At 54.3% G+C, this 27,021-nt stretch overlaps 2 protein-coding genes across 4 annotated transcripts; both read left to right on the top strand.

Moving 5' to 3' along the window:
- Positions 1-240: 240 nt before the first annotated feature.
- DACT3 (dishevelled binding antagonist of beta catenin 3) lies at positions 241-9,582 on the top strand. The gene is made up of 4 exons (XM_027079937.1): positions 241-555; positions 5,936-6,032; positions 6,200-6,352; positions 7,335-9,582. Exons 1-4 carry the CDS (start codon positions 307-309, stop codon positions 8,720-8,722), a joined length of 1,887 nt encoding a protein of 628 aa, XP_026935738.1. The 5' UTR covers positions 241-306; the 3' UTR covers positions 8,723-9,582.
- A 6,930-nt stretch (positions 9,583-16,512) lies between these two features.
- Positions 16,513-20,455, top strand: GNG8 (G protein subunit gamma 8). Of its 3 annotated transcripts, none has more exons than XM_027079935.1 (3): positions 16,513-18,575; positions 19,866-19,951; positions 20,266-20,455. In XM_027079935.1, exons 2-3 carry the CDS (start codon positions 19,868-19,870, stop codon positions 20,392-20,394), a joined length of 213 nt encoding a protein of 70 aa, XP_026935736.1. In that variant the 5' UTR covers positions 16,513-18,575; positions 19,866-19,867; the 3' UTR covers positions 20,395-20,455. The 3 variants fall into 3 exon arrangements, with proteins under 3 accessions (XP_026935736.1, XP_026935737.1, XP_026935735.1); XM_027079936.1 differs by lacking the exon at positions 16,513-18,575 and adding an exon at positions 18,879-19,252; XM_027079934.1 differs by lacking the exon at positions 16,513-18,575 and having other exon boundaries at positions 19,284-19,951.
- The last annotated feature ends 6,566 nt before the right edge of the window (positions 20,456-27,021 follow it).

The following is a 27,021-nucleotide window of genomic DNA, read 5'->3' as shown; positions in this document are numbered from 1 at the left end:
GAAGAGGCCAGTAAGCAGAGCGAGTAGGCAGCTGCGAGCATGCGTCGCGTTGGGGGCGCGGGTGCACAGCAGAGCATCTTCGTAAGGAAGGGTACCAGCCAATAAGCGATGGTTGCTCTGTCGCCGGGGGCGTGGCCATGCAGATAAGGCGCGGGTGGGCGGCCCAATGGGCGGGCGCCTATGCAGATGAGACGGTGACAGCCGGGCCAGCGGGCGGGCGGGCAGGCGGGCTCTTGGGGCGGGGAGGTGGGACCGGGAGAGGGGTGGCCGCGGGGCCCGGCCGGGCTGGGGCGGGGGGCCGCAGCCATGATCCGGGCCTTCTCCTTCCCGGTGAGCCCCGAGAGGGGTCGGCTGCGGGGCTGGCTGGAGGGCAGCCTGGCCGGGCTCTGCGAGTTACACTGGCTCCGGGAGAGGCAGGAGTACCGCGTGCAGCAGGCGCTGCGGCTGGCCCAGCCCGGAATGGGGGGCGCCGAGGCCGAGGACGAGGAGGACGCCGACGAGGACGAAGATGCGGCGGCGGCGCGCCGGGCCGCAGCGGCCCTGGAAGAGCAGCTGGTGAGGGGCCGCCTGTCCGTCCGTCCCTCTGCCCCCGTCTGTGTCTGTCTGTCCGCCTGTCTCGGCTGGATGCTCAGACACTCGTCCGGGTGGGGGAGGGAGGAGGGGGAAAGGAGAGGGGGGTGGGGCTGGGGGGTCGGGGCGGCGGGCGGGATCAGGCCTCCCCGCCCCCAAACTGGGGAAGGGGGCTGCATTGCCTCCGCCGGACCCTCAGGCCCATTCCCTACACCCCTTCCCAAAAGAAAATCCATCTGGGCACCAAGTATGTGTCAAGCCCAGGCTGAGTATTTGGCGAGCGTTGTCTTCTTGCAGCTTGGGGGGCAGGGGGTGATAGTTCCCACTTCACAGAGAAAAAAACCCTGAGTCTCAGAGAAGGCAAACGACTCACCCAAGGTCACACGGCAGGATCCAAACATGCCTCTCTCCCGGCCTCCATACCGGGCCCCGACTTCCCTAAGTCCTGGTGTGCTTGGAGATCTCCGGAGGGGGCGGGGAGGGGGGGAGGGGATCCTCGGGCCTCCTGAGGGAGGGATTGCTGCTGAGAGGAAGTTCACAGTCCCTTAGGATCCCACGGTGATCTTGACCCTCTGTGACACTTTCCCTCCTTTCCTACCTGGCCACAGCCCTGGTTAAGCCAAGAGGCGGTAGATTGAGGCAGCATGGGTGTCTGACTTCTAGATTCCCTGGGTGCTCTGATAGTGGAAGATGAGCCAGAGTTCTCCAGAATTACTTAAGGAGCATCACCCCTCTTTCCGTCTCTATGCCATTTCTTAATTCTCCTGACCTCCTCCTGTGTTTCTTGCACTCTTTTCCCAACTGCCCCATCTCTGTGACTTTGTGTCTCTTTCTCCGTCTTTCTCAATCCTCTGTCTCTCTATCTCTGTCTCCCTGGCCTTCCCTTCTCGCATTTCTGCACCTCTCTCTCTTCCTGCCCCACATCCTTGTCCCTCTCTCTCTTCCCCTCCCCCCAGCCCGCCAGGCCCCAGACCCGGGCTTCACTTGCTGATCCCATCCCCAAGCCTGTGTGTGGTCAGAGCTTCCCGTTTGGGGAAACCTGAGCCGAGGTAGTGGGGGGAGGGGGCTCTCCCTGCTACTGACCTCGACTGCCCCCTCCCCAGATGGAGAATGGGGAGGAATACTGAAGCCAGACTCTGGGGCTGCAAGCCCAGTCCCTCCCCCCCCACCCCCCCCCACCCCCGGTGGGGAGAGGGACCCTGCACATTCTTCTCTGGAAACAGAAACAGCTGTGGGAGGCCTCACCCCCTCCCAAAGTTAGAGACGCGTTGTAGGGGCCTTCAGCAGCTCACCCCACCCTGAGCTGGCTGGGCTTGGGAAGGCACCTCCCACCCCTCCAAGGAAAGGGAGAAGGCATGCGGATGGGCCAGCTGTGTCCTGCCTCCCTGTCCCTCATCCTCTGCCTCTCTCTGCCTCAGTCTCCCCCTTCTCTGCCCCTCTGTCTAGCCCCCAGCCCTCAGTATCTCCCCCACGAAGTGGTAGTGGAGGGGCCTCTTCCCCCCACAATCTCCAGGCAAAGCTCCGTCCCAGCGTCAGGGAGGAGGCGGTGGCAGGCAACGGGAAGGAGACAGCGCCACTGAGGGAGGAGCAGAGAAGCGCTAAATATAAACTCCTCTGGTGTTGGGGGTTCCTGGGTCCTTCCAAAGAGGGGGTGGGAGCCTCCTCTGGTCCCTGAGTCTCTGTTTTATGAAGCTTACCCCTCCCACTCCTCCACCCCCCTCCCAGGAGTACACTCCCTTTGAAGCAAGAAAGATGGAAGCCAGAGTTGGTTCGTTTCTAATAGGAATGATGAGGATGAAGGGAAAGATTAGGGGTATCTCAGAGAAAAGAGGCAAGAATCCTGAATGGGGGCAGGAGTTCTGTTCTCTCCCACCAAGGAAAGTGGTCCCCTTCCAGCAAGAAGGATTAAAGTTAGACTTGCAGAAGGACTTCCTAACAGAGATAAAGGGAATTGGACACAGATTGGGGGCATGTGAGTGGGGGCAGCCAAGGTCTGGGAAAGTTTGGGCAAAGGGGTCTCCAGGGGTCTGAACCACATTCATGTTAAACCTGCCTGAGCTGGAGAGCCTCAGGCCCACTTGCTGAAGGGCTTGCAAAAAAAGGGTGAGGGACATTGTGGGTAGGCAGGGAGCCAGATTCAGGCCAAGGACCTTCTGGTCTTTTAAAGATTTGTCCCTTTGCAGCTGGAAGAAATGAGGTCAGAGTTACAAATGGGGTGGGGTGTGTAGACTACGGGGGTGCTGGGGGGTCCAGGCACAGGGGAAGAGGAGGCCTCTGCTGTTTATCTTCCAAACTCCTACTCTTCCCTGCAGTGGAAGAACTGAAATTAGACCTGCAGAACTTACCGAAAAAAAAAATCTTTTTTCTCTTTCATTTCTAACTACACAAGTAAAACGTGATTTTATATTTTCCTTGTTATAAATTCATAGCTTTCATGTAATAATAAAATCCAGCATTTATTAAGTGCCTAAAAGGAACTGCTGTTTAAACTCATTTAATCCTCACAACAACCTCATAGGAGAGGGAGTCGAATGATGCCCATGTTACAGATGAGGAAACTAAGGCCCAGAGAGGTGAAGTAACCTGCTTAAGGTCACACAGCTGGGAAGTGGCAGAGCTGAATTTGAACCCTGGCAATCTGGCTCCCAGCCATGCCTCCATAAACACTTCATCCTACCATCCAGTCCCCTCATCCCTCCCTTGACCCCGTAGATGCACCCTCTCCCCTGTGATCACCACCACTGTCACCCTGGCGTGAGTTCTGCATCTATGCGCAGAAACAGCTTACATACCAAGATACGTAGAGTTCGCTTTGCTTTTTTTCAAATTCCAGTTTCTTGGGTGAGGTGTCAGACACTATGGACAGTGGTTCTCAAAGTGTGGCCCGCTGGACCACTAGCAGCGTCACTGGGGAACTTGTTCAAAATGCAAATTCTCAGGCTTCTGCCTGGAATCAGAAGCTCTGTAGGTCAGATCCAGTAATTTAGGTTTTAACACGACTCCCCGGTAGTTCTGACTCACGCTTATACTATACATTCTGCATTTTTCTTTTTCCACTCCATGATAGGTCTTGGAGATGGTTCTATGTAGAAATTGCCTCATTCCATTTTAACAGCTGTATAGTATTCTGTGGTATTCATTCATTCCTTCCCCAAATATTTCCTGCACCTACTTTGTGCCAGGAGCTGTTCTAGACACTGGGGCGGGTTGGGGGGGTGCGTGTGGAGGTGGGGGAAGGCACAGCAGTATACAAAACAGACAAAAATCTCTGCCCTCCTGGGGCTGGGGCTGACAATCTAGGGAGGAGGACAATAAACAAATAGCCTGATATGTCACTTTAAGTCAGGAGGTCATTACTGCTATGGTGGAAAAAAGGCAGGGCAACCCAGGTGCAGAATGATCAGGAGCTATTTTGGAAAGAGTGGTCAGAGAAGGGAGCATGTAACAATCTCAATGAAGCAAGGGAGAGAGCCAGGAGGGTATGCTGGGGAAACACATCCCACCGAGGTAGGAGCATGTGTGATATGTTCAGGGAACAGCGAGGAGGCCAGTGTGGCTCCAGCAGCGTGAGCAAGGGCATGATTAGTGGGGGACAGGTTATGGGGTATAGGGGAGGTCCTTGATGTTTTTTAGCCACCCCTGAGGCTGCACAATTCGGCTGCATTCCTGGCTTCTGCTCAAAGATGACACCACCCCGAGCATCTCTTTACACGCAGGGCAGGAGCCCAAAGTGGAACGATTTGTTGACTTTCCTCCCATAAACAAGCCCAGATGGGGGCTTCTGTTCTAGGGGGGAGGGGTGGGGACTGGAGCCCAGGAGAGCAGCCGAAGGAGTAGGAAGCTGCGGGGCGGGGGGGGGGGGGGGGGCGTTGTCTGCGGGGGAGCCGGCCAGTCTTTCTGCCCTAAATAGGCAAGGCTGGGCGTCTGCCCTCTCAGCCCCTTCTCCCTCCTTCCCTCCCTCCTGCCGCCTGCCGTCCAGACAAGCCGCTTTTGTCTGAGGGTCAACCGTCTGCCTGAGGCTGCCACCACCTCTGGCCTCACCCAGATCCGCGTGAGACTCTTCCTGGCTCTGGCCCTGTTTTCCAAAATAGGTTTAAGTCCTAGTGTCTTGGAGACCCCATCTGTGTTGCTTCAGCCCCTACCCCCACCGCGTCATAGTCACTCCCCTTTTAAAGGGTTTTCACCTTCATTTATCCACATCTGATAGGAAATGGTCTTTTCCTGCAGCAAGGATCCAGGGTAGACTCCATCGAAATTTCCCATGGGGATGTGGAGCTGCAGCAGACAATGGGGGCTTCTGGGTGGGAATGGAGCAAGGGCAGGAGGAGGATGTGGTCCCTGCTGGGGACAAAGGAACCCGCTGGGGTTCACCGCTGTAGTACAATACCACTAAGGCTAGATTCACAGAAGGACTTTCCAGTAGGCATGGGGGGGATTCTTTCTGAGAGGAGAAGCAAAGATTTATGAGTCATGGTCAGCCTGTGTCATCCAAATGAGGGAAAGAATCAGTCTGCAGCAGGGGACTTCCCTGGTGGTGCAGTGGTTAAGAATCCGCCTGCCAATGCAGGGGACACGGTGTTTGAGCCCTGGTCCAGGAAGATCCCACAAGCTGCGGAGCAACTAAGCCCTTGAGCCACAACTACTGAGCCTATGCTCTAGAGCTTACGTGCCACAACTGCTGAAGCCCGTGCGCCTAGACCCCATGCTCTGCAATGAGAAGACCCCACTCGCCACAACTAGAGAAAGCCCGCGCACAGCAACAAAGACCCAACTCAGCCAAAAATAAATAAATTTATTTTTTAAAAAATCTGCAGCAGGAAGGACTTAAGGAAGACTTGCAGAAGGACCTTCCATTGGTTATAAGGAGCAGTGGGGGAAGATAGGAGCATCTGAGAAAGGAGAGTCAAAGTCTGGGAGAAGGCAGACGAACGGATGGCTAAGAGATCTGCTAGGTCCTCAACACCAACTTTTAGCGGCGAACTGCCCTTACAGCAAGAAGACCTGAAGTTACACTCAAAGAGGGACATTCTAATAAAGTTAAGGGGCCATGAGCACCAGATAGAGGGAAGAGCTGATAGGGAGGGGACAAGGGATGGGGACTTCTGAAGACTTATCACTCACACTTAAGAGGGAACGAGGTGACTGCAGCATGAGGGACTAGAGTTAGACAGCCAGAGGACTTTCTAATGGAATGAAGGGACAGAGATCTTGAGGGGGATCCTGGAACTTGGGTACTCTTTTACCTTTTTGAAATCACAGCCTCCCTGTCAAAGTGAAACCCTGCCCATGAGCTCCTAGAATAGGGGACCAGTTGGCAGAGGGCTCGGGGGTACTTCTGACCATCTTGCTTTTCCCACCTCCTCAGGAAGCCTTGCCCGGGCTCATCTGGGACCTGGGCCAGCAGCTGGGAGACCTGAGCCTGGAGTCTGGGGGCCTGGAACAGGAGAGTGGGCGCAGCTCGGGTAAGCATGGCTAGAGGTAGTGGGGTCTGCCTGGGACACCCCACCCCACTGTCTCCTGTTTCTCAGGCTCCCCACTCTATGCCTCTTGATCTCCTCCTTTCCTCCCCACCCCTGGTTTCCCCTTTCAGGGCCCCCTGATTGTCTCTCCCCTTCTTTTTGGAATCCAGGCTTCTATGAAGACCCCAGCTCCACAGGAGGTCCGGACTCACCACCCTCGACCTTTTGTGGGGACAGTGGCTTCTCTGGATCTGGCTCCTATGGACGCCTGGGTCCCTCTGAACCCCGGGGCATCTATGCCAGCGAGAGGCCCAAGTCCCTAGGTAAGGTGGGTGGGGTTGGGCCCCCGAGAGCCAGGGAATGGACAATAAGAGGATGCTTTTAAACACAAGCGTCTGAGTCAGACCAACCTGGATTCGAATTCTGGCCGTGACAGTCCCTTTTTGTGTGATTTTGAGCATGTTGCTTCTTTCTGGCCCTCTGTTTCTCCATCTGTTAAAATGGGATTAATGACAGCACCTACTTCATAGGGAAGTTTTGACTATTCAGTGAGCCTCTGCCCTAAGACATTGAACTTGGCACATGGTAGCCATTAGGTAAACAAAAATTGCTGTTCATTTATTCAAGTAAGTTTCTGAGTCCCTACTATGTGCATTCCTAGCACATATCCTAGGGGTGAGGGATACAGCAGTAAAACCACTGTCTTCATGAAGCTGACATTCTAGTGGGAGAAATAGATAATATACAAGCTAAATAAGAAAAATATCTGGGATATTAGATATTGACATGTACCATGAAAAGAAAATTAGGGAAGGGGACGACAGCGTGTCCCTTGGAGTTGGGGAGGGAACTCCAATTTTAGAAAATATGGCCGGAGAGGAGGTCACTGAGACTGTGACATTTGAGTGACGCCCTAAAGTAAGTGAGGGAGTGGGCCAAGCAGATACCCTGAGGGAGGAGTAGTTCAGGCAGCAGGAACAGCAAGTACAAAGGCCCTGAGGCTGGAGCGTGACTGGCCCCTTCATCCAGGCCAGTGTAGCTGAAAACCTATAAATGTAGAGGAGTTGGAGGTCAGAGACACGGATGCAGGACGGACCATTCAAGGTCTTATAGGCCACTGTGAAGATTTTGTTATCAACCTAGTGTGCGAGAAGGGGTGAGAGCAGGTTGTGTGTGTGTGTGTGTGTGTGTTTTGTTTTTAATGGGAGTGGGAGAGTAGGAGAGGCGGTGGGCAATTTGCCCCTCCTAGGCTCATTGGGAAAGGGCTTTGAGAGCCTCTCTTCCCTTTTTGCCTCCCTCCCCTAGGAGACGCCAGTCCCAGTGCACACGAGGCGGTGGGCGCCCGGGCAGCCGTGCCCCGGTCCTTCTCGGCGCCCTACCCGACGGCTGCGGTCCCGGAGGCCTGCTCCTCCGCGGAGCGACGAGCCCGCGCGGGGCCCTTCCTGACGCCCAGCCCCCTGCACGCCGTGGCGCTGCGCAGCCCGCGGCCGTGCAGCCGTCCTCCCCCGGACTCGCCAGACGCCGCGGGCTCCGGGCGGCCCCTGGACGGCTACATCTCGGCGCTCTTGCGCAGGCGCCGCCGCCGGGGGGCGGGCCAGCCCCGGACCAGTCCCGGGGGCGCGGACGGGGGCCCGCGGCGCCAGAACAGCGTGCGCCAGCGGCCGCCCGACGCGTCCCCGCCCCCCGGAGGCGCGCGGTCCGCGCCGGAGCCCCCGGTGGAGCGCGCGGTGGGCCGTCCCGCCAGCCCGGCCCCCTTGGGCCGCGGCTGGGCTTCACCATGGGAGTCGGAGGCGGCCCCCGAGCCCGCCGCACCGCCCGCTGCCCCCTCGCCCCCCGACAGCCCGGCCGAGGGCCGCCTGGTGAAGGCACAGTACATCCCAGGCGCGCAGGCCGCCACCCGCGGCCTCCCCGGCCGCGCGGCGCGCCGCAAAGCGCCCCCACTAACCCGCGGCCGCAGCGTGGAGCAGTCCCCACCCCGGGAGCGTCCCCGGGCCGCGGGCCGCCGCGGACGCATGACCGAGGCTTCGGGCCGCCGGGGCTCGCCCAGGGCTCGCAAGGCCGCTCGCTCCCAGTCCGAGACCAGCCTTTTGGGCCGCGCCGCCGCGGTTCCTCCGGGCCCCACCAAGTACCCTACAGCCGAAAGAGAAGAGCCTCGGCCGCCACGGCCCCGCCGTGGTCCAGCGCCCACTCTCGCGGCTCAGGCCGCGGGGTCCTGCCGCCGCTGGCGCTCCACGGCCGAGATCGACGCTGCCGATGGGCGCCGAGGCCGGCCCCGCGGTCCCGCCGCCCGAGGCCCGGGTCCTGGCCCATCCCCGTCAGCTCCTCAGCGCCGTTTGCTCTATGGCTGCGCGGGCAGCGACTCGGAGTGCTCGGCCGGGCGCCTGGGGCCCCTCGGACGCCGGGGCCCGACAGGCGGCGTCGGCGTCGGCTACGGGGAGAGTGAATCTAGCGCCAGCGAGGGAGAGTCGCCTGCCTTCAGCTCCGCATCCAGCGACTCCGATGGCAGCGGTGGCCTCGTGTGGCCGCAGCAGTTGGTGGCAGCCACCGCGGCCTCCGGGCCAGGGGCTGGTGCAGGTGTAGGGGCGCCCGCGGGCCCCGCCAAAGTCTTTGTGAAGATCAAGGCTTCCCACGCGCTCAAGAAGAAGATATTGCGTTTCCGTTCGGGTTCTCTCAAGGTCATGACTACAGTGTGAGTTTAGAGGTTTGCTTGGGCTCCCCCTTCATGGCCTCTGCACCATCACACCCCCAATCACTGACCCTTCTACACCTCCCTTCCAAAGACCACCATTTTCTCTGCTTCCAAAGACCCTTCCTCACTGCCCCATCCACTGCAGTCTTGGTTGAAAAGGCTCCCCCTCCACCACAGGGAGGAATGGGGGAGGAGCCCTGTTTGACCCAGTTCAGCTGCTGGCTCTGCAGCCCTTGGGCAAGAAAGTTCCCTTTCTGTGGGCCTCACTTTCTTCATCTGTACTATGGGTGTACTATGGTATGCAGCAGGGGTAATTCAGTTTGAATTTCCCCATTTTAGTTTAGACACTTAGTCCGTTTGTTCCCCTTCATTTCTCTCACTGAGCCTTCTTATTCCTCCTTTCCATGCCCAGATATGGCCCCCCTCATTCACAAAGTGCCCCCCTCCATGTCCCTGGACCCTTAGGATACCCCCTTAGCACCCTGGTCAGAGACTCTGTGTCTGACCCAGACGGTGCCTGCAGAGTGCCCTGGGAAGGGAAGGAGCACTGACTTTGGGGTTTTGAGGGTCAAGTAGGAGTTGGTAACACCTAGAAAGAAAGACTCTTTCACCTCCCTCCCCGGACAGATATGGAGGATTGGAGGGTAGAAGAGGGGAAGGAAGATGGCTTCTATCTCGTGGCACCCTCTGTGAGAGGGAGTGGGGGGAGTCCAGGATGACCCTCCGTTGTTCCGATCCAGTATTTTTTTTCTTTTTTTAAACTTACTGTATTTATTATGACGATGGTGACTCCCCAGTGCACAGGGGGGCCAGAATCTGTGTGTTTCTCTAACCTCTTTGTAAATAAATGCACAGTGTTACATACGTGGTGGTGGACTCTCCTTCTGTGGCTAAATGGGCTTTTCCTTTGGACTAATATTTATTGAGCAACTACGGTTTGCTCTGGGTATGTAGTGTCCAGAACCAGATGGCAGATCCCAGGGTAGGTCTCAATAGCATTTTCTTACCATTGAATATTTTACTTCAATGACTCTGACCTTTGGTTGAGTTTTGTTTGGTCATAAATATGGTTTCATAAAAATGGAAATAATAAAGAAATAAAAAACAAAAATTTTTTAAATGGAAATAATGTAGGTAAAGGGACAGCCCCAAACGCCTTCTCTCAGAAGTCATCATAATCAGTTTGATGTGCATCCTTGTATGTTTTCCTTTATGTGTTTGCATACATATATGAATCTTGTAGCTATATAAATATATGTAACTATATATATGCATATACATATAGTTATACTCTATATAGGTAAAACAATATACTTACATAAATTGAGCCATATGTATGCATTGTTTATCAATTTTTTTTGTTATCTGTGCCTGGAGATTTCTATATGGGAAGGATTTTAATTAATTGAATCTCTGAGGGTTTAGTACTATTTAGCTTTTCTATTTTATTTTATTTGTTTATGCTTTTCTATTTCTTCTTATGTCAGTTTTACTAAGTTGTATTCTAGGGATTTGTTCATTTCATCTAAATTTAGATGACGTATTTTCCTATCACTGTAGTAGCTGCATACGATTCCATGGGGTCGGGGGTACCCATAATCTAACCCTGTTGTCAGCTCCTCAGTTCCTTTGCTATTTTGGACCTTACTGCAGTTATGTCCTTGTACATGCCTCTTTTTTACATATATATATTTCTGTAGGATCCACTCCTAGAAATAGACTGGCTTGGTCATTACAGTACCATCATTTAAAAATTTTTAATTGACTTGATCACACTTCCTTCCACTGAGACTGCCCTCAGTTGACATTTCCAACAGCAACCCCTGAGATGCCCATTTTCCCACTCCTTCACCAAACAAGAGATGCTATTAATCATTTTCATTTTGCCAATCTGGGGGGGGGGAGCGGAATGGTGTTCTGTTTTAATTAGCATGTCTCCCTACTTTCTTTTTTTTATATTTATTTATTCATTTATTTGGGCTGTGCTGTGTCTCAGTTGTAGAATGTGGACTTAGTTGTGGCCCGCGGGCTTCTTAGTTGAGGCATGCAGGCTTCTTAGCTGCGACATGGGGGCTTCTTAGTTGCAGCATACGGCCTCTTAGTCGCGGTTTGCAGAATCTTAGTTCCCCAACCAGGGATTGAACCGGGGCCACTGCAGTGAAAGTGCTGTGTCCTAACCACTGGACTGCCAAGGAACTCCCAAAGCTATTTTTTAAAGTTTGCGGGAAAAGTCATTGCTTCTCAAGCCCTTGGGAGTATTTGCCCCATCTCTGTTTCATAAAAGGGGCAACTAAAGCCAAAAGGGGAAGGGACTTGTCTAAGGATACACAGGCCACACAGTGGTCAACATGGTTGAATTACAGATGGCTGACCTTTCTTCCTTTTTAAAATTTTAGTGCTTAATCATAAAAAGTAAGAGCTGACACTCAATGAGCACTTATTTTATATGCCAGACTCCATTCTCTGACTCATTTAATCCTCACAATTTCATGGAGGTAGTTATGATTATTATGCCCGTTTTACAGATGGAGAAACTGAGGCACAGATCTCTTGAGTAACTTACCTGAAACCAATAAGTAGCAAAGCCAGAATTTAAGTTCAGACTGCCTAAGAGTCCATGCTGTTAGCCATTGCCCTATAAGCCTATTTCTATATGGATCATCTCTAGACGGATACACAAGGAACTGCTCACAGGAATAGGGGCTGGGGGGGGCAGGAGGGGATGTTGACATAATAAATATATAACTTCTATAATTTTTAAAGGTGTTAAGGACTGTGGGGGGAAACTGAGCAGAGATATGATGGAATTGGGAGGGATGGGGGAAGAGAGGAGTTTGTAATTTTAAGTAGAGTGATCAGAGGTGTCTAATTGAGAGGGTGGCATTTGAACAGAGACCTGAAGGAAGTGGGGGAGTTAGGCTTGTGGATCTCTTGGGGAAGAGCCTCCCAGGCAGAGGGGTCAGCCACTGCTGAAGCCAAAACAGTGCCTAGTATGTTGGCAAAATAACCAGGAATCCAGCGTGTCTGGAGCGGTGAGTGAGGGGGAGAAGAGGGGGAGGCGAGGGCAAAGAATGATTGGGACCACTGCATCCCGTGGGGCCTCGTGGGCCATGGTGAGGAACTTGGTTTTTACTCCTCCGGAGATGGGAGCCATGGGAGAACTCAGAGCAGAAGAGGGACTTAGGTGTTTGGAGGGGACGAGGGGTTAACAGTTCTATGGAAACATAATTCACTACCATAAAATTCACCCATATAAAATATAGAGCTCAATGGCTTTTGTTTCTTTATTTTCCTTTCCTTGTGATGAGAGCCTTTAAGATTGACTCTTAGCAACTTTCAAATGTTCAGTACAGGATTATCAACTATAGTCACCATGTTGTACATTACATCCCATGACATTTATTTTATAACTGGAAATTTGCTTTTGATCCCCTTCGCCCATTTTGCCCATCCCCCCCACCCCTCTGACAACTCTCAGTCTGTTCTCTGTACCTATGAACTTGGTTTTTATTTATTTATTTATTTATTTTGCTGAAGGACTGTATTTTATTTAATTATTTTTAATTTTAGTTTTTATTGAAGTATAGTTGATTTACAATGTTGTGCCTGTTTTTTTTAGATTCCATATATAAGGAGACCATGTGATATTTGTCTTTCTCTGTCTGACTTATGTCACTTGTCCATCCATGTTGTCGCAAGTGGCATGATTTCCTTCTTTTTTATGGCTGAATAATATTGCATTATATTCAAATTTTCTCTATTCAGGCACCTATCGATGAACGCTTAGGTCGCTTCTATAATCTTGGCTATTGTAAGAAATGCTGCAATGAACACAGGGGTGCATATATCCTTTCAAATTAGTGTTTTCATTTTCTTCAGATAAATACTCAGAGTGGAATTGCTGGATCATACAGTAGTTCTATTTTTAATTTTTTGAGGAAACTCCATACTGATTTCCATAGTGGCTGCACCAATTTACATTCCTAACAATAATGCAGGAGGGTTCCTTTTTCTCCGCATCCTCGAAAACATTGGTTATGGCTTGTCTTTTTGATGATGGCGTTCTGATAGGGGTGAGGTGATATCTCATTGTGGCTTTGATTTGCATTTCCCTGGTGATTAGTGATGTTGAGTACCTTTTCATGTACCTGTTGGCCATCTGTATGTCTCCTTTGGAAAAATGTCTATTCAGATCCTCTGCCCATTTTTAAATCAGATTTTTTTTTCTATTGAGTTGTATGAGTTCTTTATATATTTTGGATATTAATCCGTTATCCTGTGCATGGTTTGCAAATATTTTCTCCCTTTCTGTAGGTTGCCCTTTCATTTTGTTGATGACTTCCTTTGCTGTGCAGAAGCTTTTAATTTGATGTAGTCCCACTTGTTTATTTTTGCTTTTGTTGCCTTTGCTTTTCGTGTCAAATCCAAAAAAATCATCTCCAAGACTGATGTCAAGGAGCTTACCGCCTATGTTTTCTTCTAGGACTTTTGTGGTTTCAGGTCTTAGTTTCAAGTATTTAATCCATTTGAGTTACTTTTTGTGATTCTTCTGCATGTAGCTGTTCAGTTTTCAGAACACCATTTACTGAAGAGACTATCTTTTCTCTATTGTATATTCTTGGCTCCTTTGTTGTAAATTAATTGCCCATGTATGCATGGGTTTATTTCTGGGCTCTCTATTCTGGTCTATTGATCTATGTTTCTGTTTTTGTACCAGTACCATATTGGGTTTTTTAAAAAAATTTTTATTGGCGTATAGTTGCTTTACAATGTTGTGTTAGTTTCTACTGTACAACAAAGTAATCAGCTATACATATACATACATCCCCTCTTTTTTGGATTTCCTTCCCATTTAGGTCACCACAGAGCATCGAGTAGAGTTCCCTGTGCTATACAGTAGGTTCTCATTAATTATCTATTTTATACATGGTATCAATAGTGTATATTTGTCAATTCCAATCTCCCAATTCATCCCATCCCCCCTTTTCCCCCTTGGTATCCATACATTTGTTCTCTACATCTGTGTCTCTGTTTCTGCTTTGTAAATAAGATCGTCTATACCAATATTTTTACAGATTCCACATATATGCATTAATATACGGTATTTGTTTTTCTCTTTCTGACTTACTTCACTCTATATGACAGTCTCCAGGTCCATCCATGTCTCTACAAATGACCCAATTTTGTTCCTTTTTATGGCTGAGTAATATTCCATTGTATATATGTACCATGTCTTCTTTATCCATGCCTCTGTTGATGAACACTTAGGTTGTTTCCGTGTCCTGGCTATTGTAAATAGTGCTGCAATGAACATTGGGGCGCATGAGTCTTTTTGAATTATGGTTTTCTCTGGGTATATGCCCAGTAGTGGGCTTGCTGGGTCCATATTGTTTTAATTACTATACCTTTGTAATATAGTTTGAAACTAGGGTACATGATGCCTCCAGCTTTGTATTTCTTTCTCAAGATTGCTTTGGCTATTCAGGGTCTTTTGTGATTTCATACACATTTTAGAATTGTTTGTTCTATTTCTGTGAAAAATGCCATTGGAAATTTGATAGAGATTGCATTGAATCTGTAGATTGCTTTGGGTAGTATGGACATTTTAACAATATTAATTCTTCCAATCCATGAACACGGGATGTCTTTCCATTTATTTATGTCTTCTTCAATGTCTTTTATCAATGTCTTATCAATGGCTTTTATTCTAGTCACAGAGTTGTGCTGTGACTATACTATCACCACAGTAAATTTCAGAAAATTTCCATCATCCCAAGTAGAAACTCTGTCCCCCTTACTTGTCAACCTCCAGTCTCCCCAGCCCCTGGCAACCACTAATCTACTTTTGTCTCTGTAGAGTTGCCTGTTCTGGACATAGAAATGGAATCCTGCAATATGCAGCCTTTTGTAACTGCGTCTTTCACTTAGCGTAATGTTTTCAAAGTTCATGCATGTTGTAGCATGTGTCAGTACTTCATTTCTTTTTATTGTCAAATGATAGTCCACTGTTTGGATGTACCACATTTAGTTTATCCATTCATCAGTTGATGCATATTTGGGTTGTTTCCACTTTGGGGCTATTGTGAATAATGCTGCTATGAACATTCATGTCCAAGTTTGTGTGTGAACATATGCTTTCATTTCTCTTAGGTAGATACCTAAGAATGGAATTGCTGGGTCATCTGGTAACTCTGTAATCTTTTGAGGAACTGCCAGACTGTTTTCTAAAATAGCAGCTTCATTTTCCATTCCCACCAGCAACGTATGAGGGTTCCAGTTTCGCCATTCTCACTAACCCTTGCTATTATTACCTGGAGACTTTGTTAGAGTCCCTCTGGCTGCTCTGTGAGGAACAGGCTGAGGGAAACAGAGTTAGAAGCTGGAAACCCAGTGAGCAGCGACTATAATAGTCCAAGCTGGAGGGCATGATGCCTGGACCAGAGTGGGGGCAGCAGAGGAGGTGAGAAGTGACTGGATTGTGGACAGACTTTGAAGATGGAGTTAATTGGATCTGTTGCTAGATCAGTTGTGGGGTGTGAGAAGAGGAGGGGAGTCAAGATTGACCCCAAAGATTTACTATCAACTGAGATGGGTAAGACTGTGGTGGGAGTTTGGCGGGTGGAATTAGGAGCTCAGTTTTGGACCACTGAATTTGAGATACTCTAGACATCTGGATGACAGTGTTCAATAGGGATTGGGTATTTGACACTAGAATTAGTGTTGGCGTTCACTGCACGTTTCTTTCTTTTCTTTTCTTTTCTTTTTTTAATATATTGTTTTGGCAGTGCCAGGCAGCGTGGGGGATCCTAGTTCCCCGACCAGGGATCGAACTCGTGCCCCCTGCGCTGGAAGCGCTGGGTCTTAACCACTGGACGGCCAGGGAAGTCCCACTGCATGTTTCTTGAATAATTAAAGTCAGAACTGAATCCGAATCCAGGGTCTCAGTTTCTCCCTCCAGAAAATGGGGCCAGTAATACCATTGTCATGAGGCTGGGAAATTCCTGGGCAACACAGGGCAGGATTGCACATCTGGAAACTAAGGTTATGCGTAGGGTGGAAAGGTCCGCAACTGGGAAGAGAAATGGAGGTTACGCTCCGTTCAGTTAGTGTCCCCCTGTCCGTCTCCCCCGCCCCCAGCCTCTGGCTGCTGTCGGAGGGAGGGAGGGGAGACTGGGTTGTCACCCTGTCTTTCCCCGCTCTAAGCTGCGTTTCCTCCTCGGGGGCTGCCCGGGCCAGAACTGCTGATGGAAACCAGCTGCGGAAGGCGCCGAGGTTCGGCGTACGCCCAGGCCCCTCCCCGGCGCCGGCCGACCCCGCTAAGGGAGGGGGACGGGGGCGCCCTAACTCCCCTCCGCTCTTCCGCAGCCGGGCCCGGGGCCCTGGCACGTCCGGCGCGCCTGATGCTTTCCAGATGTGAGCCTGGTTCCCCTCCCCCATCTGGCCCCGTTGCTCCCGCGGGGTAGGAGGGAGGGGAGCTACAGTCCGATACCCCCCTATCAAATCGCTACCAGGGACCCCGGCCCGTATCCGCTCCCGGCAGGTCTCGTTTCCCTGTTCAAGCGGTAAAAACCGAATTGGGATGGGGTGAGTGCAGTAGAGACGAGGCTCTCCCCCACCTCCACCTCTTCCCCGGGCTCTGCCTCAGCCCCTCCCGCAGCCCACTTGGGCGACACGCCGCACCCAGGCCACGCCCCTACCGACCCGCCCTCCGAACACTCCCCTTATAAACCCCGCCCCGAACCACCACGCCCCCTTGGCTGCCCGGAGGTCAGGCCCCGAGGTCAGGTCCCTCGGACGCGCCTCCGCCTTCAGGTCCCCTGCGGAGGGCGCGGTCTGAGTTTTCTGTCTCTCTACCCCGCTCTGTTTTGTGTTTCTGGGTGTCTGTGTTTCTCGGTCACTATTTCTGTCTCTGTACTTTTCTGTGTGTGTCTCCTGTACCCTGTACGTCTCTATGTCTGTCTCTCTCTGCAACCCTCTGCCTGTCTCTGTCTTAGTCCCTAGGTCTCTATCTCTCCAAATTTCCGTCTCTGTGTCCCTATCTCTCTCTGCCTCTGTCTCTCCCTGCGTCTCTCTCTCCCTCTCTGAATTTCTGTGTCCCAGTCCATCTTCAATGATCTCCCTCTAGCTCCCTCCACCTTTCTGTGTCTCTTTCCCACGTCTGCATGCCTAGCCGGACAGCGGGGGCGCCTTGCCCTCAGGGTTTCCACAGCCGCCTACGGCTTTGGCGCCGGCAGGGTGGGCAGCTCGGCGGGCCGCGGGCGCCCCCGTGTGGCCCGCAGGGGGCTGTAAGGAGAGGACAGCAGGCAGAGTGCGCGCGCCCGCATGGGTGTGCCTGGTGCAGAACACTGTGGCCGCCCGTGGGTGACACCGGGAGGTAGTGTGTGACGCCAAGAGACTCACTGTGTGAGTGTGTACTACTTGAGATCGCGCGTGACGCCAGAGGTTGTGTGTGGCTGTGTGACCTTGTGAGATTTTCTGTGACAACCAGAAACAGAGTGTGACTGTGTGAAATCGTGTTACACCGAGACGTTGTGTGTGACAGTGTATGTGAGGTGACCGAGATGACCTATAGGTGACTGCGTGTGACACCGTGAGGTTGGGTGTCCCTGAGACACTATTTGGGGGATGTTTGTGGCATCGAGAAACCATACGTGAGCAAGAGATCGTGTGTGACACTGTGCAACATGGTGAGGACAGGAGAGTTGTGTGTGTCACACGGGCAGATGGTGTGTGAGAATGAATGGGTGTGATCCACCAGGTAATGATGTGAGAAGCAGTGTGAGAGGCGCCGGGGGCGGGGGAGCTGGGTGAGAGAGTGACCATGTGAGTGTGAGACAGGATGTTTCAGCCACACTGATGACGTATGAGAAGCTGGGTGGGACTGTGTGTAACACGGATCATGTGGGACCCTGAGACTGGCCCAGTGTCATGACAGTGCATTAGAGCGTGTTCAACCGTCCTGGGCACTCAGATGGGTGTACGAGAGAAACCTCGTGTGTGTAAGTGTACGTGTGTGACACCAGGAGATTGCGGTGTGAGGGCGACAGCTGTGTGTGACACACTGTGTAAGGCTCGGCATGACATCTTGAGAGATTGTGTGCGATCCTGTGCGGAGCTGTGTGTGTATGCTTGACACTCTCGAGTTGTGTAAGATGTCACCAGTGAGGATGGGCCAGACTCGGAGAGCCTGTGAGGGACCGTGTGACATTTTGAGAGGCTGTGTGACTGTGGCGCTCTGGGAGGTTGTGTGTTGAGCACAGCTGGTTCAGGAGACCGTGTGCAGCACCGTGTGACACAGCGTGATATTGTTCATTTCTCTGCCAGGGACGGTGAGTGTGAGTCTGCTTGCTGAGAGGGGTCATCTGGGATGGGGTGGCACTGAGGTGGGGGATGTGACAGGGTGGCAGAGCATATGTAATGGAGTGAGAGGCTGTGTGGGACCCACAGGAGAGATTTGTGTGACTGTGGAATAAATGCAGCAGAGCATGAGGCATATCTTGAGAGACTGTCTTTACCTGTGAGTGTGTGTGTGTGTGTGTGAGCGTGTGTGTGTGTGAGAGAGAGAGAGAGAGACAGAGACAGAGATTGAGAGGGGAGACTGCAAGAGAGATAGAGGGAGAGAGAGAGGCACAGAAACACAAAGACAAAGAGGGGGACGGACAGACATAACAAGAGGACCCAGAGAGACGGAGGCGAGGCAGCGAGGGCGAAGGGGATGGTGGTGGCAGTGGCAGGAGGAGGCGGGTCCTCAGAGACTGTGCCCCAGGAGAGGGGGCGGGGCGGGGCTGAGGGGGGACCGAGACGCTGCTTCCCAGCCTCTGCCACCCGCCCGCCATCCCGGCCCTGAGCAGCAACAGGTAGGAGGCTCCGGTCTCGGCCCCGCCAGCTAGTTCCTCTGCCTGGGAATGAATGGATGCGTGAGTGAATGAATGACTTTACACTTCTGCATCTCCATCAGCCCTTCTCTCCCTCTGTCCCTCCATGTGCCCCTCTCTGTCCCCTTTCGTCACTCCATCTCTCCTCCTGCCCTTCCACTTCCTTCTCTCTGTCCCCCTGCCCCTTCTCTCCTCTGTCCCTTTATCTCCTCTGTGCCTCTCTCTCTCCTCGCTGTCCCTCCCTCTACCGCTCCATTTGTCCCTCTCTCTCCTCTCCCACTCCATCACTCCATCCCTCCCCAACCCTTCCATCTCCCCTTCTCTATCCTCCCTCGGCCCCCTCGTCCCCTCTGTGCTTCCCTCCCCCTGTATCACTCTGTCCCTTTCTTTACCCCTCTATTTGTCTCCCTCTTTTGCTGCTCCCTCCATCACTCCGTCCCTCTCCATCTCTCCATCTTTCTATCCCTCCTCAGTCTCTTTATTCCCCCCTGTGCCTCAGACTCTGCCTCTGTCATTTTGTCTCTTCCTCTGCCCCTCTGTTTGTCCCTCTTTCCATCCTTTCTGCCCCTCTCCCAGTCATGGCTGGGTTGCCCCCCCTCTCCAGCCCTCTCTCCGGCTGCTAATGAGCAAGAGAAGCCTTTGAGGTGGCCAGAGCTGGGGTGAGGGGGGCTCCCCGAGGGGGGCGGAGGGGGCAGCTGCTGCGAAGGCCCTAATGAGGCCCCCTCTGGGCCCCTCCCACCGTGATCTTAATTCCCCCTTCTCCCTGGAGCCACCGCTAATTGGCCTGGGGAGGGACCCCTCCTGGCTCATGCTGTATCCCCGGGAGGTGAAGACACCTGGATCCCTGGATCTTGATCCAACACCTGTGGCCCTGTCCTTCTGTCCCTCCCTCCACCTGCCTCTCAGCCTCCCATCTGTGCTTCCCTCCCGGCTTCCTTCTCCTCTCTCTGTTCCTCCCTCCACCTGACTCTAGGTACCCCATCCGTGCACCCCTCCATCCCTCCACTTGCCCCTCTCCTCTCTGTTCATCTGTCCCTCTTTCGGCCGGCTTCTTGGTCCCCCATCTGCGCAGATCTTCATCTCTCCCCTTTTCTTCTGTTTTCCTGTCCCTTCCTCCACCTTCCTCTGGGCACCCCTTTCGTGCGCCCTTCCACGCACGCCCCTGTTACTGGGTCCCATCACCACCGCCATCCCTATCTGGGGACCCAGCTTTGCCCTAGCCTGCCCCTCCGCCCCGACTCCCGCCGGCTTTTAACCCTGTCCCCGCCGCAGCCATGTCCAACAACATGGCCAAGATAGCGGAGGCCCGGAAGACGGTGGAACAGCTGAAGCTGGAGGTGAACATCGACCGTATGAAGGTGCTGGGTCGGGGTGGGGAGGAAGGCGGGGGCTCCGGGGCTGGGGTTTGGACCGGTCAGTGTTGGGAGTGGGGCCGGGAGCCGTGTAGAGATCCCCTTCGGAACCGGACAGAACCCGCGGAGGGGGCCTAGGCAAGGGGGCGGAGCCCAATAAGGGACGTGGCCAGAGCTAAGGCGGGGCCCAAGGGCGGGCCCGGGTAATGGGAGCGGTCCGGACAAGGGGGCGGGGTCTGATAAGGGGCGGGCCTGACCCGAGGAGGGGCCCAGGCAAAGGGCGGGGCGGGGCGTGAACATCTCCACCCGGGTGCCCGCAGGTGTCACAGGCGGCGGCCGAACTCCTGGCCTTCTGCGAGACTCATGCCAAAGACGACCCGTTGGTGACGCCGGTACCCGCCGCAGAGAACCCCTTCCGCGACAAGCGCCTCTTCTGCGTCCTGCTCTGAGCCCTCCCGACAGCTTACCCTCCCCTGTCAAAGTATGAATCCAATAAACGTGGTGACTGTGGTGGTGCCTGTGCTTTCGGGGAAACTGAGGCACGCGCAGAGCTTGGGGCCACCGTAGGGGAGCCGGTGTCCCGTCTCACCCCTTCTGAGTGTGTGTGGAGTGTCTGGCGGGGCGTGAGGTTATGCGGGGTTTGTGGATGCGGAGGGGTTAGGGGAGGAAATGAGCGCTCCTGGCTCTGGCCTCCACAGAGTGTTCCGCGATTCTGAATTTATTTAATCGACCCAGCAGCCTCAGAAAGCAGCTGGCTACTTGTATGACACCCATTTTACAGATGAGGAAACTGAGCCAAAGGTGGCTAGGAGATAATGGGGTGAAGACTGGACTCCAGCGCTACCTGAACCTCTCAGCTGGCCTCTCTTCTCTCCTCCCTCCTGAGTTGGAGGTTCTTAGAATCCCCAGTGTCCACCTTTCTCAACCCCTGAATGATTCCACCCCCTTTTTCCACATCTGGTTAGTCCCTGACACAGGCCCCCCTCTCCTTAAGCACTGAACTTTTCCCTGTTCATTTATTCATTATTCCAAACACTCCTGGCCCTGTGCTGGTTGAAACTGGGGACACGGTCATGACTGAGACAGTCCTGGCCCTGGGCTTCTGGGGCTCAGAATCCAGTGGGAGAGACAGACCTGTCCCCAGATAGTGATGATTCAGAGTGGGCAAGGCTGGGATGGGGGAATTCAGAGGGAATGCCTGACTCAGCTTGAAGGTCAGGGAGGGCTTCCTGGAGGAGGGAACATCTGAGCTGGGACATGGTGATAATAAAACTTGGGGACCGAGGGAACTTCCCTAGCGGTCCTGTGGTTAGGACTCTGTGCTTCCACTGCAGGGGTCACGGGTTCGATCCCTCGTCGGGGGGAACTAAGATCCCGCATGCCACAGGGTGTGGCCAAAACAACCCCCGGAAAAACAAACACAAAAACTTGGGGACCCAGAGAAGAGAGATGTGTGGCTACGGGAGACAAATTAATGTATGCATTCCTCCCGATTTCCTTTGTTCTGGACACAGGTGACTGTGACAGCCCTGGTTCCTGTCCTGTGTTTACCACTTCACACATTGGTGGTCTGCAGGACCTATATAGCCTGCAGTTAGATAGGAGTACTTCACATAAAAGTCCATATTTCTGGCTTCTTCCATTTGGAAGGGCTGGTGACCTCAGACCTGCACAACTCTGCAGGGTGACCAGAGGCTATGAGATGGGCCCTGGGCCTTCTAGTTTGCCAAAGTCCCCACCATACCCCATTGTCTCCCAGTTAAGGAGGCTGAGAGTCAGTTACTATTTATCACAGAGCCCGTGCCGAGGGCTTCTTACAGAGGAATGAAGAGAAAGGTAAAACATCTTGAACCCATGTCTCTGTTGAAAATAAAGAAATGCAGACTGGACTTCCCTGGTGGTACAGTGGTTAAGAATCCACCTGCCGATGCAGGGGACATGCATTCCAGCCCTGGTCCAGGAAAATCCCACGTGCCGCGGAGCAGCAACTAAGCCCGTGCGCCACAACTACTGAGCCTGTGCTTACTAGAGCCCGCGAGACACAACTACTGAGCCCGCGTGCCACTGAAGCCCCCGCGCCTAGAGCCTGTGCTCCGCAACGAGAGGAGCCACCGCAATGAGAAGCCCGTGCACCGCAACGAAGAGTGGCCCCCGCTCGCCGCAACTAGAGAAAGCCCAAGTGCAACAACAAAGACCCAACGCAGCCAACAATAAACAAATAAATTTTAAAAAAAGAAAAAAAGAAATGCAGACTGGGTGACCTGTGGGTTTGGTTAATTATTTTACCTGGTTGGTCCAAGGGCCACTGAGTTTGCAACCTCTCCCCTCTCCTCACTCTCTCATCTTGAGACTGCACCCTGGATCTGGATGAAGGTGGCTCACTGGGCCTCCGCTGCCCAGAGAGGGACTGTGCCTGTGTCTGGCAAGTGCTCCATTATTCACATTGGATTAGGGTCCCCTGGGTCCCAACTCTGAGCTTCCTGTTGAATTGAGGCAAGAGAAGCTGTAATTATATCTCCCTCCTGTCTCCTACCTCTCAGCCGGCTCCGGTCTGGTTGCATCATGTCTGTGGGAGCCCCGGGGGAGATGGGGGACAGAGAGAGCCAAGGATGAGCTCAGGGTGGGGAGTGGGGGGAGGAGGGATGCTGGGAGGGAAGTTGCCAGAAGGATTCTGGAATTTCACAGACCCAGCATCCTTGCATCTTAGAACCCGAAATGCAAAGGAGTCTAGAATCCCAGGAACTTGGAGGGCTGGGATTCTGGAGTCTTTGACCAGTGCGGGGCCAGGATGCTGGGGTCCAGCGCCCTTGTCGGGCTAGGATTCCAGAGCTCGGCACTTCAGGAGTGTAAGGATTTCTTGAGCCTGGACTGTTGGGATTTAGGTCCTTTGAGCCCTGGAATCTTGGAACTGATCTGGGGGAATGGAAGCTGGGGAGAAGCAAGTGGGGCTGGCTGACCTGGTGGGGGGCCGGGAGTGGGAGGAAATGTCTGTCTGGAGAAGGAGGGGGGCTGGGTGAGCCTGCACCCAGACTGAGGCTGGGAGGGAGGAGAAGCCAGAAGGGAGACGCCAGAGCAGGTCCTGGGTGACCAGCCTGCAAACCAGATAATGTCATTAGCGGGTAGGACTCCGTAGCACCTGCCTCTGGTTACCCACTGCTCTATCCTGCCACCCCCAGCTCTGAAGTCAGCTCTGGGGTCAGGCCCAGGCTGGAGGCAGAGCCAGGCCAAGAGGCAGAGAGGTGAAGGCCTGGGGTAGTGCTTGCGCCCAGCAGTTCTCTCCCATTTCACCCCAAACCCCAGGGCTGGGGGCTGCCCCACCCAGCTGTCCTCCTTCCACACCCCACCCATGTGCTTGGCACTGAGGGGCCGGGGGTAAGGGGTGGGACAACCCAGAGCCAGAAGGATCCAGAATCACGGCCATCACTTACTGGGAGTCTGGTTTCACAAGCCCCATCTCCCGTAATTCTCACGGTAGCCCCCAAAAGACTCTGTTTACCCCCATTTTACAGACATGGAAGAGCGGCATGGAGAAGTGATGTTACCTGGTCAGTCGGGGTTTGAGGATGGAGTGGGAGAAGTCGATGGATGACTTCAGGAGGTGCTGGAGGGGTTCAAAGGGGGCCTTGAAGGACAGAAGTGAGGGGACCTCAGGTGAGGCGCACGGCCCAGGCAAAGGTGGGAAAGGAGCGACAGAGCAGGGACACCAGGAGCCAGAGAGGGAAACAGCGGCCAGTAGGTAGGCAAGGACCCACTGGTGGTGGAGAAAAGGGCGGTGGGCAGAGAAAATTGGCCTCTAGCTGGGGCGGCTGGGACCTGCTAAGGAAGGATGGGTCAGGATGGACACACAGCGGCTTCTCACAGCAGTGAGCGGGCACAGGCGACAGGCGGGCCTGGCAGGCATGAGCAGCTGGTGGCGTGTGTGTGGGGTACGCGGTGAGGCCAGCTTCCTCCCAGGGCAGGACCAGAAGGACGGAAACCAGGGAGCCAGGAGAGGGTCGGGCGCAGGGTGGGCTGGCATCTTAGGTCAGGCAGGCCTGGGCAGGCAGCAGGAGGCGCTGGCCGGCAGGTGTGGAAGAGCCCATCCGGGTCCCATTTCCTGGCCTGGTTGGTGCCTGCCCCCTTGAGCACACCCACCCAGATGGAATGACTCAGCTGAGGGCCTGCCCAGGCTCCAGCTATGACCTTCCTCTCCCATCACTTGTTGCACGCCACTTGGGACCGCGCCCCCATCAGATGGTGCCCTCTGAGGCCCTCTGCGCCCCCAGCCCTTGACCCACGGTGAGTGGGTTAGGGTTCGCTGAATAACAACACCAACGGTAGCTGTTTGAGGACTTCCTAGAGGCAGGCAGGGTGAACTCCGTCTCTAACCTTCCAACAACATCCCAAGGGCATGGCAGCCATGTGATGACGAACATCGAGGCTTAGAGACCCACGTGGGCCAACACAGCCATAAAGAAACAGGTGGGCCCCAATAAACAGACACGCGTGGACGCACCAGTAGACACAGATGCACAAAGAGACCTTAGAGGAAAGAATGCCCTCCACTCACACACACACACACACACACACACACACACACACACACACACACCACACTCACTATGCTGACACGATGCTCACTTAGGTCACACAAACCCACACATGAAATTCACACACCCACAGTCCCTAGCACACCCCCTCCCAGGTACCCGTTCTTCCCCCGCTCCCAGTGCTGTGCGTCCATTTCCAGTTGTCTCTGGGCTGTCCTCTCTCTTCTGTGGCGCTGTCCCAGGGTCCCTCTGGGGAGGCCTGACTTGTGGCAGGGGGAGGGTGCTGACTCACCCATCCAGAGCAGTTCCTTCCCACAGCTCTTCCCGCCCCCGAAGTCACCCCACCCCCAGCCCAGCCCAGCTGGGGTGACCTCTCACCCCAGGGCACCCGGGTGGAAGGGGAACGCTTTGTGCCCTTGTCGTGGCGTGAGCGTGTCCAACACTGGCATGGACCCCAGGGACCCTTAGTCCTCTCCTTAGGAGTGAGTTACAGTTGCCACCTCTCCTGCCTGCTCTGGAGCACAGAACTGATGCCAGGGTCGCCAGGGCTCCCGGCCCCCAGCGGCAAAGGTGGGGAAACTGAGGCCTGGGGGAGGCGCCTGTCTGAGGCCCCGATGGGCATGGGAGCAGCGTGGACTTCCTGAACGTTCAGCAGTGCCTGGTGGGGGCAGGAAGCCAGTAGGAGGGAAGTTCCAGGAACCAGAGCTCCACCCCCACCTCCCCTGGCACTCCTGCAACATCCCTGATGCAGAGACAGGACGCGAGCCTGCCAGGCATCATCCTTCATTAATATGATAGAACTTCCTGAGTTCCCTCTGCTCCGCCTGGGATCGCAGAGAGTGAGGGCGGTACCACGTGGCCAGGATGCCTGAGACACACACACACAGGCACCCTCAGAGTGGGGCTGAAGGGTCCTTCTCGGAGCCCCTGGTGTGGCTGGAGCTGGGGCATCCATCCTGGCGGAAGCTGGGGGTACCAGCTGGGCATGGGTGATAGGGAGATGGAGGAGGGGGAGGGGGAGGGGATTGCGGTCACGGAAGCAGGGGTGGCATGGCGACGGAGAGGGGAAGTCTGTAGCTGCCCAACGTCCAGTCCTTGGGGTCAGGACCATCCTTCCTGGCCTTGGCTGGGATACGGTATGTACACAGGCTCTCTCCTTGTTACAAAGGGGGGTCTGGGATGGGCCACTGGCCATGGTTGGCCACCAGGCCCATGAAGCCCATTGTACAGATTAAGAAACTGAGGTCCACTGGCTTCTCATCCTGGCCTGGGACTATCCCATAGCAAGGGGGTGGTCGAACTGGGACAGAAACTCCAGTCAAATGGAGTGAGAGCTTGAATTTGTCATCTCTGCACTTAAACTGACTCCCTGAAAAATAAGAGGTGTCTGAGAAGGTCTCTGAGGTCCCATGTGGCCCTTAGGGGTTGGGAGGCTGCATGGAAAGCCACAGGCTCAGTGGCAACAGGGACTGGTGACCGCTGTGCTGGCGTCTGGGACACACAGGCTGCTCACACTGGCTGGAGGGTGGCGGCTCTGCGCTGGTGGTGTGTTTGTAGAGGAGTGGGAGGAATTAAGGAACAGCAGTGCTGGAGCCCTGGACGGCTGTCTGTGGCTAAAATATTATTCTTTGAAGTCAAGGTCACCAGAGCTTGGCCTGAGGCCTGGGAGTGCTAGCGTGAGAGGCAAGAGGGCAGGAGGGTGCTCCCCTTTGATGCTGAGCAGTGGAAATCCTGGCGGGATGGGGTGGGGGCCGGTCCCGTACCAGCAGATGCCAAGTCTCTCCCCCCCCACCCCCCACCCCCCCAGGGCTCATGGAAGGAGTGAACTGTGTCCAGGGAAAAGCAAGCTCAGCTGTGCCTGGAAAACACTACATCAGGCAGGAATTTCCTGGTCATTTCTCAATCCTTGGGCAATGTTCTAACCCCGTGGGGCCTGAGCCCAGAATAGATGCCAGAAGCCACCCCAGACAGCCTTGCAGACTGGTCGGCTGTGCCCCTCAGGTCCCGCCCGGGTCCCTGCTGGCAAGCTCCCAACTCCAGGGTGATGATGACTCGGGTGATCCCCACCCGGCCAGCGCTGGGAAGGGAAGAACGCTGGCAGAGTCCTGAGTGTGCGAGGTGGCAGGTGGCTCGGTGATGGGGACCGTGAGGGGACGCAGGGAGGGGGAGGGGGAGGCGGGAGATGGATGTCTTGGGGAGAGGGCATGGAGGGAGCGTGCCAGGGAAGGCGGACGGACGCCAGGGCCCTCTGGGGAAAGCAGAGGCGGGGGAACGTGGGACAGAGAGAGGAAATGAAAAAGCCGGGGTGAGCAGGCAAGATGAGTAGAAAGGGAGGGAGGAGGGAGGGGAGGAGGGAGAAGCTGACACTCGGAGAGGGACCCAGCGAGCACGACCCCGGAGAAGGAGCGAGGGGACAGAGGAGGAGCTGAGAGAGACCGCAGGCAGTGAGGAGGGGCTGGGAAAGCAGAAACGCGGAGAAGGGAATAGACGGCTGTCAGGAGAGAGGGAGGGAGGGAGGGAGGCAGAGGGGGTGGACCAGGGAGGAGA

This window comes from Aethalodelphis obliquidens, unplaced genomic scaffold (genome assembly GCF_003676395.1).
Source record: "Aethalodelphis obliquidens isolate GAN/ISIS:26980383/991018 unplaced genomic scaffold, ASM367639v1 scaffold43, whole genome shotgun sequence".
In the NCBI taxonomy this organism is placed as follows: Eukaryota; Metazoa; Chordata; class Mammalia; order Artiodactyla; family Delphinidae; genus Aethalodelphis; species Aethalodelphis obliquidens.
The sequence above is the reverse complement of the archived record's forward strand: the minus strand, read 5'-3'. Positions and strand labels throughout refer to the sequence as shown.